The following is a 14,270-nucleotide window of genomic DNA, read 5'->3' on the forward strand; positions in this document are numbered from 1 at the left end:
CGCTATTATTAACGCCGCTCCAATATTATTGCGGCGCTATGCGACGTAAGCGCCAGCGGCCATAAGGTACCTTTGACCGTGGAACGTCACAATTGTATGAAGACTGACTAAAGCCAGCCTCTTTAATAAAAATACATTTGCAGCTCTACTTGTGGTACATTTATGATACGATTACAAAATCAAGTACCTACCCTCATAATACCTGTCTAATATAATTCAATTCAATTCAATTCAATATCTTTAATGTCAAAAACACATAATAACTTAAGTCTTCCTATAGATATTAGTCCGGGCTTCAAGCCTCAAGGTAGAGTCTGTTCGAAAAGAGAAGAATCGTGGAATGTACATATATATTGGGGCATTGGGGCCCATACATTTCACGACTTCTTCTCTTTCCGCACAGACTCTACTTAGCTTTAGGATTAGGTACGATTGATCTGGCGATGGCGGTTTCTTTGCCGTGGAGAAAGGGTAAAGACAAGTTTTTAGAAGTTGAATAGCAGTGTACCTACCTAGTGTATGTTAATTTCTTTGTCAGTAATGTTTACTACAGGTTCTCGAAAATGTGTTGGTGCCGGTCGAGCCAAGAAAATGACACCCAACAAACAGCTTATCCGATCACAGGCATTTTCAGAGTCTGATAACGCTGAGGTCAAACGCATACTAAGCGGCGACGACCTCCGCCGATATGAGCAACTGGTCATTATGAAAAAATACCCATACTTGGACCTGAAAGAGTTCGAAATTAAATTCGGCCCGACAGATAAGAACGCGAAGTACCGTGATGCTGGAATAGTTGAAGCTAGTGAATGCAAGCTGATGGACGATGAGCCTCACGTCGAGATATTCAGTAGAGGCATATCTGGTTTTGCTCTACCAGAGAAACCTACTGTTGATAAGGGCCTGAAGCCAGCACAAGAAGGGGAACGTGTTGTAAACAAGGAATTGAATTTCAGGGGAAACTCGCGAGTTTGGAATAGTCTCAAACATTTTGAAAGAAATGATTTAGATTAGGTAATTATTTTCAGAGATTGAATTAAATGACTGTAGGTATTTCAATGATTTAAACAAGTAAGATTCAAAACCTTTTAATTAGAACCTGTTTTACGCCTCGATAACTAAGCTGCTTTTTCAGCATGTAGGTATAAGCTCATAAGCTGTGATAGCTTTGCTTAGCCTATTTATGTGTACCTAATTGCCTAATCTTGCGCAGCTTAGCTTATGCAATAGTCTTCTACTTCTTCTAGACTTGGATGTCCTTGGCATTGAAAGATTTAATAAATAAAATCCACAAGTTATAATAATATTAAAATTAATGCGGTCATTCATTATGAACCTAATATTACCTAGGTTCGCGTGAACCACTAGATTAGATATCTAATCTAATTAATGGGCGTTAAAAAACGACTTTAACGCAAAATTAAATTGCAGTAAAATTGGACGTTCTATGGATGAGAAATAAACATTTTCACACAAGTACCTTTTACTTACTGACCTATTTAGTTGCGGTGTGCCTTAACTTAAAATAATGTAGCCAATTAATGTAGGTAACAAACAAAATTTATTTACTTTGAATTTATTTTATTTTCATTTGTGATATATTATGATTTATACAATATATATTATTAAGTAGGTACAAAGTAATTAATGAATTCAGCATTTATATAATATTTACAAATATTAGCAGCGTTTGTGGTCATACGATAGATTTGCCCGTATCTACCCCATGAGCACAACACTGTAGAAACACAATAATTAGGCATTTAGGTATAGGTGCTACGTTCAAAACAGATTAACAAAAAAAAAGATCTTACCTTTTTTTATAATCAACACTGAAGTAGGTACCTACTCGTAACTTACTTATCTTATAACATTACTATACTTGGTCAACCAGATCTTGACAGTAGAAAAAGGCGGCAAATTTGAAATATGTAGGCGCGAAGGGATATCGTCCCATAGAAAATTTGAATTTCGCGCCTTTTTTACTAACAAGATTTGGTTGACCAGCTATAAAAATAATTAAACGTACACAATTAAAAATCATAACACAGTAAGATAAAATTACCTAGGGTGACTGCTATAGGGCTCATTTAGACAGCGCGCGAACTCGTATACGATTTTAGTTACATTGTGGACCATTGAGGTTACAACAATTCAGCCGACCGATCAAATGACGCAATGTAATGTAATGAATCGCATGCGAGTTCTCGCACCGTCTAAATGAGCCCTTATTGTTAAGAGAAGCCAATTACTATGGAGGGGCCAATAACTATAGCAGTTACCCTACCTGCTACCTGTCCTAACATCAGTGTGTCAAGCCGCACACATGATGCGCTTCAGCGCGACGCACTGTGTAGTTGATTTTTTACGTTTCTAAAAATACATTTATATAAGTATATAATATTATAAATATTATAATGCGTCAGAGACATATAGTCCGTCAACCAAATCTTGTCAGTAGCAATGTAAAGCAAACTAAAGTAGGGCAACACTCAAAGAGCAGTATTGCGCTAAGAAAAGCAGCAATGTACATCGAACCAACAGATTTTTTTTTCCGCTGAGCGCGCCCTGCGTACGTCAATTCAAATTATCACTCGCGGTTTATTGAAAAAAATTGAAACATGGACGGACAATTTAAAAGCGATGTTAAAACAATGTTAATCAAAATGATGAACAAATCTGAAGATATCAAAAACAACTGCTTATATTCTCTTTGTTCCCTATCTATGTCTTCTAAGTTTACTAAAATAAAATCATATCAAAATGCATATAATTAGATAGTGCATATATTTGTTATTTACAATATAATATGCCACTTGTTAATGTAAATTAGTGTACTGTTCTGGATGAATATGACATACCTGTGTAATTTTTTTGATTGGTATATATTGTACAATATACATATTAAAAATAAAACAACTGATATTTGGGTGTTTATTTAATTTAAAGGTAAATAAGATAAGGGTCACTTTTCGACTTGGTTGCGTTGTACACGTACATAAACCGCCATAGGTAAGTATTGTCTGAAAAGATACTACCTACTACGAACGCCTTATATTGGGCAAGATTTAATCCTGCAACAAACATGTATGGATTAGGTAGATATTGCGAAAGAACGGCGATATAATCAAGGCTCTTAATACTGTTTAAAAGGTTTACCTTTGTAAATAGTCACAACTGATTGCTGAAAATATTAGACATGTGGGCCTATGGACGGTTTCCAGTACACAATTTATGGTCTTGTTGCATAGATTTAGGCATACGTTTTAATTTTATTTATGCCTTTTAACCCTAAAACAAACATAATCTTAAAAGTTCGAAAGAGTTCTTCCAGTACTTGTCATAACCTCAATTTTTAGTAATGTTTACCATCAACGAGCATGATTGTACATTGTAGGCCCCTTAGCTTTGCTTATTCTTATTTAATGTATTGGTATTTAATGGTGACAGCAGAAATATCTCTTGAAACAGAAACGATTCAAAATGAAAACCAAATGAAAACAAATAAGGTGACGGCAGTCATTCACGATCCACATTCCACAGATAAAACACAGATGACACGCGTTTTGGAATTATTTGAACACAGTGTTGCTAACCCGCGATTTTTCAAATTTGCCGCCTTTTACTACTGACAAGATTTGGTTGACGGACTTTATTTAAATAGTATTTTTGCTCCTGACTATACACCATATACCTATGTGACCTTTAATTAATATTCGCACCGTAAATATCGGTTAGATAACGTTGCAATTATGTAAGAAAACAAATAAACCGTCATGAAAACTACCATGAGTATTGGGAAATAAAACGTCGGACTGTAACCGTCCATTTCAGACGTGCAAAGTTCGCGTTCACTGCATGTTGACTTCATGCGTCGATATCGATGCCTTTCGCCACTAAAGTGTTGTTCAAGCTGTGTCCCGGAGTTGGTATAAATGCGGCATAATGAACAATAAAACCTTTTGGAACTCGTACTAAGAGGGCGTGGTCGATCCATTTCTGATGCTGACTGAGCTTTAATTTTGCAATATTGTGCCTTGTATAAGCGTACTTTTTCATGCAAATTTAATATTCTCGACGAACCTTCGATGAACGGATTAAACGTGGTCTATAATTTTTTAATAGCAAACCATAATCATGTAGGTAGATTAACATTTTGTTGCATACATTTTAGGTACCTACTATAAGAGAATGTCTTATTATCCTTATTAATTATATAAGTTCCTATTCATTTAATTATTTATGTATAGCTGGTCAACCAAATCTTGTCAGTAAAAAAAGGCGCGAAATTCAAATTTTGTATGGGACGATATCCCTTCGCGCCTACATTTTTCAAATTTGCCGCCTTTTTCTACTGTCAAGATCTGTGGCCTATTTTATAAAGCTACAATTTACAAGCGGAAGTCTCTTTCTAACCCTATGTGTTAGAACGAGACTTCCGCTTGTAAATTGTAACTTGTAGCTTTATAAAATAGGCCACTGGTTGACCAAGTTATATTTGAGCTTATCCATTTAAAACTATAAAAAGCTGAATAGTCTCCGGTCATAGTATAAATAGCTCAGAAAAAAAACTAATCTGTCGGCTGTCAAATTTGACAACGCGTCAAACGTCACAGAAAACTCGTTCGAATATCACGACTTATTGTGCAGCGTTAACCAAAGCAAAGCTAAAACTAGAACGAATACATATTAAATTAGAATGAAATCAATTACCCCAATCATTATTAGTATTATTGATAAACTTGGTTTATGTAGTTTATTTCTGACCCATCGATTTTACCTAATATTTCTATATAAAATACAATGAATGACAGACAAAGCTTATGTTTGAGACGTTTTGAGTTGCACGCGAGATGATATAAGAACGTACACAGTGTGTGATTAGATTTCTCGCTTTGCATACATCACAAAGTTATCTAGTTAAAACTTCTAAGAAATATATAGAATTTTAATTGTGTCAATTGCCTTCCAATCAAGTCAATTAATAAAACAACCGACTCTTTACTACTGTCGGTCCTGTTGAAAAAGTTTGTTTCTGTTCAAAAGGTTTACCATCACACTTGTGATTAAATTCCTCAGATATAGATTGAATCAAATTGTTTAAAACAAAGTAAGTATGAAGTATCTATATCTTTAGGTTAGTTGTGAGTGGACATTTGAAGACACAATACATTTACTGTAATATAACCTTATATTTATAATTACTGTGATAAACATAAAATTGATTCAAAGAGGTTATTTTTCCAGGACACAATGGAATTGCAGTATAAAGTACAGAATTATGATTGGGGTAAACTGGGCCCCGATAGTACAGTAGCAAAATTTTTGTCCAGTGCTGACCCAAATGCCACAATAGACCCAGAAAAGCCCTATGCCGAGTTGTGGATGGGTACACATCCTAATGGCCCATCTCTTATCTTAGAAAGAAATGTGTTGTTGTCGGAGTATATTAAAGATAACCTGGATGCTATCGGGCCGGCAGTGAAGAGGAGGTTTGGAGTAGCCGTGCCCTTTCTGTTCAAAGTCTTGTCAATCCGCAAAGCCTTGTCTGTGCAGGCTCACCCAAACAAGGTATGAATAATATTTAAAATTCCACGTGATATCTAAACTAAAGCCATTAAACATTTTGCCTCTATTCGCTATTTGCCAATGTGCAATAGGAGATGATTATTTACATTCTGGAAATTATCATATTATTAAGAAAAAAAAGCGGCCAAGTGCGAGTCGGACTCGCCCATGAAGGGTTCCGTATTTAGGCGATTTATGACGTATTAAAAAAAAACTACTTACTAGATCTCGTTCAAACCAATTTTCAGTGGAAGTTTACATGGTAATGTACATCATATATTTTTTTTAGTTTTATCATTCTCTTATTTTAGAAGTTACAGGGGAGGGGGACACACATTTTACCACTTTGGAAGTGTCTCTCGCGCAAACTATTCAGTTTAGAAAAAAATGATATTAGGAACCTCAATATCATTTTTGAAGACCTATCCCACACGTATGGGTTTGATGAAAAAAAAATTTTTGAGTTTCAGTTCTAAGTATGGGGAACCCCCAAAATTTATTGTTTTTTTTTTCTATTTTTGTGTGAAAATCTTAATGCAGTTCACAGAATACATCTACTTACCAAGTTTCAACAGTATAGTCCTTATAGTTTCGGAGAAAAGTGGCTGTGACATACGGACGGACAGACAGACAGACATGACGAATCTATAAGGGTTCCGTTTTTTGCCATTTGGCTACGGAACCCTAATAAGTGTGAATTAAAAAATGTGTCATTACTCATTACAAGAATTCGGTAATTGATATTTTAACAGTTATCAATTGCCCCTTATTTAATATAATTATGAAGCTAATATCTACCATTTAATTTGACTGAATGGTCATTTCGTAACTGTCAAACATCAATTCTTATCTTGCACCTATTACAACATGGCCAAACTTACCTCCGGTTCATGATTATTAATTTTATAGGAACAAGCAGAAGATCTCCACAGAAACTTCCCAGATCTCTATAAAGACCCCAACCACAAGCCTGAGCTGGCCATCGCACTGACGTCATTTGAAGCTCTCTGTGGGTTCCGGCCTTTAGAGGAGATTCAAAACCATCTCAGAAGTAAGTTATGGCATATACAAACTTACTTTTCCTCTATTTAGAGCAGGGGTCACCAAATGCCGGACCGCGGTCCGAATCCGAATCATGGTATAATATTATTATAACATGGGTTTTTTTTCAGGCTGTACTATGCAACTTGTTTTACTTGATGTAAACTTGGCAACCATGAGAACTTTGTATTACAATATCAATGATTATTAAAAAGCAACAAATTTTATGTACCTACTCTGGCAAGTCAATTTTGTCAGTAGAAAAAGGAGCGAAATTCAAAATTTGCATAGGTGGTCGATCCTTCGCGCCTACATTTTACAAAGCTGCTTTTTCTACTGACAAAGCCTGGCTTCGCACGGGTTAACAAATTATACAAAAACCTTCCTCTTGAATCACTCTATCTATTAAAAAAAACCGCATCACAATCCATTGCATAGTTTTTAAGATCTAAGCATACAGACAGATAGCGGGAAGCGACTTTGTTTTATACTATGTAGTGATTAGAATAGTTCATTATGACTGGCAATTTTTCTCACCCTATCCTATCAGTGAGCTGTCCATCTGATCGCTTAAGCTTTGGTTTCCTCCGAAAGCGGTGCCGAAATAGAGGCCGTCTCCATACAAATACTACGACATCCATATTTAGCCGTATTATTTAGTATGGAGACGGCCGCTATATCACGGCACCGCTAATATCCTAGGAAAACCGATCTTTATGGATGTGAAGATCATTACCCGCGAAAAGCCTTTTGTTCAGGGCTTTTCTCTACATCCATAAGCGATCTTCCATTTCATTTCATGAATTTCATCTTCATTCAACAGTTGCATGCAGCCTTTTTATAATGACTAATATACTTATAATATAACTAATATATAATTTACAGAATTGCCGGAGCTGACTAGGATATTATCAGAAGAAAGTGTGAACACCTTCCTCGCTCACAAGGAATCTGGGGAAAGCGGCGTTGCTCTGAGGCAAGTGTTCAGCTCCTTGATGACGAGTGACAAGGCAGCTGTAGCTGCCAGTTTGCAGAGTTTGCTGGATAGGTTAGAGAAGGAAGGTGGGTATTAGATTTAATCTTAATCTAGGTCTAGTTGCATCGAATTTAGTAACTTAAATATGACTCATATCCCAGTTTATGATTGAAGTGATAGCATACCTACGTGAATTTGGCGAGGCACATTATGGTACCCTCAAGGGTCTCTGGTCTGATGATAGTGATTGAAGAGTGACATACATAGTAATTCTGTGATAAAACAAGGAAAATTCTTTGAGTGAGCTTGTTTGAATTGTCTTGATGAGTAGTAGAAAATGGCCCGAAAAAAGCATAATCTTTTAAGATTATATCAAACATTAGATAACAAAACAAAAAAAAAACTTTTTCAAACCACTATTATTTAGCTTGTCATTTTATTATGTGTGGTCAAAGTCTGAATAGGCTGACTGAAAGACAAGTAAAAAAACGAGTAGCTTGAATGTATCAAAAAGAATAAACATGTACGATATATTTTTTTTTCAGAATCAACCCAATCATCTCTCCTGTACCCGCTGGTTCGGCGCCTGCACACCGAGTTTCCGGGCGACGTGGGTTGCTACGCGCCGTATTTCATGAACTACCTGCAATTGCGGCCCGGCCAGGCCATATTCCTGAACGCTAACTTGCCCCATGCCTACATCAGCGGAGGTAAGTTTAACCATCTGTTGGAATCATTCTCTTTTCTGTACTTTTGCTTTGGCGTCTGAACTCTTTATTCCCTAGCGATGTGGGTTGCTACACGCCGTAGTTCATGAACTATCCACAGTTGCGGCCCAGCCGGGCCATATTCCTGAAAGCTAACATTCCACATGCCTACACTACATTAGCGGAGGTGATGAATAAATGATGTTTATTGAGCTATAGGATAGCCCAGCAAGGGGGTGCTAGCGCCACATACGTTAACTTCACTCCACTTTGCTCAGCCCTGGCCAATCTTAGGGCCTAACTCGAACATTTAATGTTAGCTGTAAACCCTCTGGCTGATCATTTGTACCTTAACCCTGCCTTCTCTCTCTTTTCCGCTCTTTCGCTCGCTTCTCGCTTCTTCGGTCTTTGCTCTTTAGCGATAAGACCGCCTGCGCCTGTTGTCTGCCTCTATCTTTAATAAATTGTTTTTCTCTTGGAGGATATAATCAAACGGAGACGCCATGTCTGTAATTTTCTGTACAAAACAGTCTGCCGATTTTTGCGGGGGAGGGGAACGTCAAATGTATGCGTAACGTAAAAATAGCCATGTCAGATAAACGTCAGTCCATACATTGTGTATGACCGTTGGCCGCCTATTTTCGACAGAGGGGAAAGCCTGTTAATGGCTACTCCGTTTAGTTGTATCCTCCAAGGTTTTTCTTTAAGCCATATCTTTTACTGAGGTGTGCCAAAGAGTTATTCTATCCATCTATCGTACTTGCATACTTTTCTGTCCATAATTCTGTTTCTGTAATATGGGCCTTGTTGCCTGAACTAAATTTCTAAATAAAATAAATAAATAAATAATTCAAAAGCAATATGCTACTTTCAGATTGCATAGAATGCATGGCATGCTCCGACAACGTGATTCGCGCGGGCCTAACGCCCAAGCTGATGGACGTGCCACGCCTGCTGGAGATGCTGGACTACAGCAGTTACACGCCCGACCACCTGCTGTTCAGCCCGCAGCTGGAGGACGGCAACAGCTGCATATGGCGCCCGCCCGTGCCGGACTTTGCCGTCGTTAAGATTAGGGTGAGTTTCATATTGCCAAAATGTGTTTACGGACAAATTATTTGCCGCAAAATAGAAGGTAGGCGGCAGAGAAATTTTACTCAAATTCGGACATATCTACTAGTAAAATAGTTCGCTTCTTGACAGAGAACCGTAAAATTCTTAACTTTGTACCTACTTTTGTTCTCGTTGAGTGAAGCCACACTACAGATGTACTTACAGAAAAATTCGAAAAGTATGGTAAAATTCTCAAAAATTCCGTGAAAATTTTACAAGAATTAAAGAAAGTTCCTACAGAGAAGGACTTATAATATCTGTGCCGGAGTTTGCCGTCGTTAAGATTCGGGTGAGTTTAACATTGCCGAAGTGTGCCTGCAGACAAACTGTGTCCCTTTACTGACTGCAAAGTAGGAGGTAAGTGGTACAGCCAGCATCAAACAAATAGTGAAGGCCAAAGTTTATTTTCAGAAATACAATTTACAGACTATAGAACTTTTTAGAAGATATAAAATACAGATCAAACTTAAAGCTAACTAAGACTAATATAAACCTAAACAAGCTAGCTACAACTGTATAAAACTAAAATAAATAAATAAATAAATATAATACAATTTAATAAATACATATTACGGGCTATGGAGATAAAACAACATTGATCCGAGGATACAAACTGTTCAACAGTCTACCATATTAATGAGAAACAATGTAACACAGTGTTACTTTTAAGCTAATGGAATGTAAGTTAACTGCCGGGTTAGCGCATGATTGGCGCGACAGTATCTCGCGGTGAGATAGACTACCCGTCCCTCTTTTATTAACATAGTTAGAAAAAGACGGGTAGTCTATCTCGCCGCGAGATACTGTCGCGCCAATCATGTGCTTGGGGTGCAGGTCGGTTTAAATACATTTATCTATTTTCATAAGAATAACACAACAGCACCCCAGCTGTCGCGTATGTCGTTACGATGGCATATTCCTATGATTATCAAGGTTTATTTGTCTAGGTTGAGAGCGGAGACAGCTACAACACCGCCATCCGCGCCAGCCCTAGCCTGCTAATAGTAACCTCAGGTACCGGGTCTGCCTGCGACACGGAGCCGGTACGAGCACGGCCCGGCGTCGTATTGTTCCTTAAGGCCAGTCGTCAACTCACACTCACACCTGATGCTGGGAGCCATTTGGAGCTATACCAGGCCATATGCAACGTTTAAGAAGTATACTCGTTCAAGCAAATCTTGTCAGTAGAAAAAGGCGGCAGATTTAGCAACACTACGTTTGAATTATTCTAAAATCGCGTGTCATTTATATCTTATCTGTGGAACGGTTTTGTTTACATCAAAGGTTTACATTTCATCGATGTTCGATGTACATTGCTGCTTTTTGTTCGTTTCCTAGGGATACCATACTTTAGTTTGCTTTACATTGCTACTGACATATCCGGCTTGACAGACTATATATCGTATGCGAAAAATACGAGAATTCAACAGCGTTTTATAGGTTTCCCTATATTTTGTTTATGAAATGTGTGATGTCATTCGATTTACATGTTACTGTTAAGAAAATTATTTTAGATTCAATTATTATTATAGCTCAATTTTATTAGCCATTGATTGTTACACGAGTGACGAAAATAGGTCACTTTTTATGAAGAATTTACCTCGAATATGTACCATTTTATTACATGAAAATGAGTATTGTTTATGTGTAAAAAATAGGCAATTCTTTGCAACGATACTTGTATTGCACTAGATTTTACATTCCTTTCGCCGTTTTTAAATAAAAAAAATCATCACCATCACAATAATAGTATATTTTGTTGTATATCATACTTGACTGTTAAATATTCGAATATTAATGTTTATCTCAATATACGCTAAAATATTACCGATTTTGTTTTTATTTCATTTCCAATTATTTATCGGTTTTGTCATTGGACAAACGCTATAACTATAACTATATTAAATTTCATCGGAGTTAGGTACTTACCTAGTCCAAATTTCCACTGCACGATGCCCAAAATAAAAAGTTACGTAAGTACGGATCAGTAAAGCCCTTGCTACACGGTCGCCGACAAGCCCCTCAGACCGCGTGGCCTTGGTCTGGACGGACCGTGTAGACAGTTGTTTCCAACAAAATTTGACCAAAACTTACCAAGGACAGACCAAGGTCAGACGGTTAGAAGGCTTGTCGGCGACCGTGTAGCAAGGGCTTAAGAGATCGCCAGCACCTACATAACCACAAAGAGCCCCAAAATAGACATGAATTATAGTGGAATTATTTTTATTTGCGTCTTTTGACACATTATGACTGACGTATATAGAGATGTAACTAACCCAAATCGATTGTCACAGCAAGCGATTACGATTGGATGACACCTAGACTGAGGTATCGAATTGTGACGTTTAATGAATTTTTATTTGAGATTTAAATAAAGCTAGAATTATATGGTTAATAAATAATAATAAGAAGACATAATACATTTAATAATACTTTGTTATAAATATCTAATAACTATTGTAATATGAATGATTTATAACAAAATTTACCTAAATTTAATAATCTTTAAGAATTTGACGTGTAAAATGTATATTTTATGAATAAAACATTGGATTGAATTGTTGCGACCTAAAATGAAAAATTTATATCGATTTACTTAGACTACTACCGATTTATAACGGTAGTGTCCGGCCAACCCTAAATTAAAAAAAAAAAGACGTAGAACGTAAACGTTCGCAATGCAGTTGTCTTCCTTTGTAATTTCGATGTGCAAGATATTTTACGTTCTATTGCTGTTGTCAGTGTCATGTGTCAAATGACGCAAATACGAGTGCACAAGGTATAGAGAAGAGACCGTAGTCAAATATCTATGTATCTATCTGCCTTTCTGCCTATCGAATATGCAAGAGTGATAGAGATGCAGATAACGATTTCACCAGTTATAGGGGGCCTACCGCGAAAACCGAATTTCCCAAATTGCGGGGATCTTTCTCTTTTACTCTTATAACGACATAATTAGAGTGACAGAGAAAAATGCCCGCAATTGACGATCTTCGATTTTCGCGGTTATAGAGCCCAAATACCATTTACAAGTTGCGAAAGCCCTCGCAAAGTTTATGAAAATATTCATAAGTAATCATTAAAGGAAGTTGTCATTTTGGAAAGGATAGAAATTTCCTAGAACTTTCTGTGCCGTAAGATTCAAATTTTAGAAAAAACAAGGTGGATAGACTGCGCGTAGGAGTATCTGCAAAAAATTGAAAGCAAAACAAATCGAAAAGTAGTGGATATATTCATACGGTTCATCCCACCCCCCCCCCCCCCTCACTTAATGAAATTACAAAAAGAAACTCATTAGTATCTATATTTTACAATGTCGGGCAAACAGTACTAAATGGCTTGGAACGTCTGTCTTGTGTAAAGACTGTAGGTACGAGCGGAACTGATCGAATTAACCCACAATTATATACATTTAGCTCGGCTACTTCTTATCCAATCTCACTCAATTAATAAGAACGGAAACTACAATTAATGCTGTGTTGAGTTAAGTACTTTATTAAATTTAAAGCAGTAAATATCTTGCTGTCTCGCAAGTCGAGTAAAAGCAAAAGTTATTTTTTGCGAAATTTGTCCCGGCCACCTACTTGTCGAAGCACATCGTTCACTATTTATTTATACTCTTTGCTCACAACCATGGTATAATAATATACTCCGCCTGGTACTCTCTTCCGAGATTCGCGAATGACCTAACTGTCACTTGCCTACGTCATCATGCTGTTTACAGGTTCTCAAACTTTAAAATGTGGGAGAATTTTAACCAACTGTGAAAATTATTTTAACGGCATTAATTTTAAGTTATTCATGTAGAAACATAGTAAAATAAAACAAATCTATACTGTACTTTTCACTCCTACTCTTACAGTTCCGAATAGAGCAGTCAACCATTTTCGTAACAAAACATTAATTACGAAGCTTACGACGTGAAAAGTTTGGAAAACACTGCGACTGCTGACACTGAGCGAGAAGGAAATAACAATTAACACGCGTTCGACAAGGACGGTCGGTCAGGGACAAAATGGCGGATTGTCAAATGTGACAGCGCTATCCTGTGTTGCCAGTAGTGTAAACAGAATTACCCGAACGTCTGAAATTTCTTTCGTGAATCGGAAGATATTGTTAACAAATAATTAAAAATGACGTGTTATTGTAAAATTTAAGATAAAATATATATAAATGAAAATTATTAAATTATAAAGAAATAAATTAACTTATTAACCATAGATATAATGTACCCATGCAACATGTTATGTTGAAATAAAGTGGCAATGTTATTGTGACGTAGGCAAGTGACACTCTGGGAAGAGAAGACCATGTTTTATTAGACCATGCTCACAACTGAGCTACCAGGTCATCCACTGTCACTCCACTGTATTTGACGTTGTCAACTTGTCAAGTTTTAAACGCACCTAGAAACAATTTCGGAAGTGGCAATCTAACGCAATATCTTCACTTACGAGTACAATGCAGATTGGGTTTTAAGTAATTAAGGTTGATTGAGGAAACGAATTCTCGTCAAACCTGTCCTGTAAAAGGAAAAAACTGACACTAGCGACCATCTAGCGACACAAACGGCTTCTATTGACGCGCCATCCGTTCCATGTCCTTATTCAACGGTTTGATCTCCTTTAACCATCTCTGGCATCTTCTCTCTTCCGTCGTAGGTTATGTCGACATTCTACACACCGTAAAAACTCACATTACAACACGCCACAATATAATTCCAAGTTCACTCTGAATTTCGATAAATTTATGACATTTATTATCGCGCGATTTCTCTCAACTTGGACTGATTGATACATTTCAATAGCTCGAATTCTTTTAGAGACATAAATTTTGTTCCGAATTCGATAGCAATTTAATTGTGT

The 14,270-nt window shown here is 36.9% G+C and overlaps 2 protein-coding genes across 2 annotated transcripts in view; both read left to right on the forward strand.

Moving 5' to 3' along the window:
* The window catches only part of LOC134662046 (protein CREG1), a 550,933-nt gene that overhangs the window by 59,948 nt on the left and 476,715 nt on the right, over window positions 1-14,270 (forward strand). The window lies entirely within an intron of this gene.
* On the forward strand, window positions 4,884-10,567 carry LOC134657093 (mannose-6-phosphate isomerase). The gene is made up of 7 exons (XM_063512649.1): window positions 4,884-5,110; window positions 5,248-5,571; window positions 6,478-6,619; window positions 7,495-7,671; window positions 8,131-8,295; window positions 9,167-9,369; window positions 10,353-10,567. The coding sequence occupies exons 2-7, from the start codon at window positions 5,254-5,256 to the stop codon at window positions 10,557-10,559; spliced, it is 1,212 nt and encodes a 403-aa protein (XP_063368719.1). The 5' UTR covers window positions 4,884-5,110; window positions 5,248-5,253; the 3' UTR covers window positions 10,560-10,567.

This window comes from Cydia amplana, chromosome 2 (genome assembly GCF_948474715.1).
Source record: "Cydia amplana chromosome 2, ilCydAmpl1.1, whole genome shotgun sequence".
Lineage (NCBI taxonomy): Eukaryota > Metazoa > Arthropoda > Insecta > Lepidoptera > Tortricidae > Cydia > Cydia amplana.

Coding starts and splice junctions, on each gene's coding strand:
- LOC134657093 (XM_063512649.1), top strand. CDS start 5,254: ATGGAATTGCAGTATAAAGTACAGAATTATGATTGGGGTAAACTGGGC. Junction 7,672..8,130: donor GGATAGGTTAGAGAAGGAAG/GTGGGTATTAGA, acceptor TTTTTTTTTCAG/AATCAACCCAATCATCTCTC. Junction 9,370..10,352: donor TTGCCGTCGTTAAGATTAGG/GTGAGTTTCATA, acceptor TTATTTGTCTAG/GTTGAGAGCGGAGACAGCTA.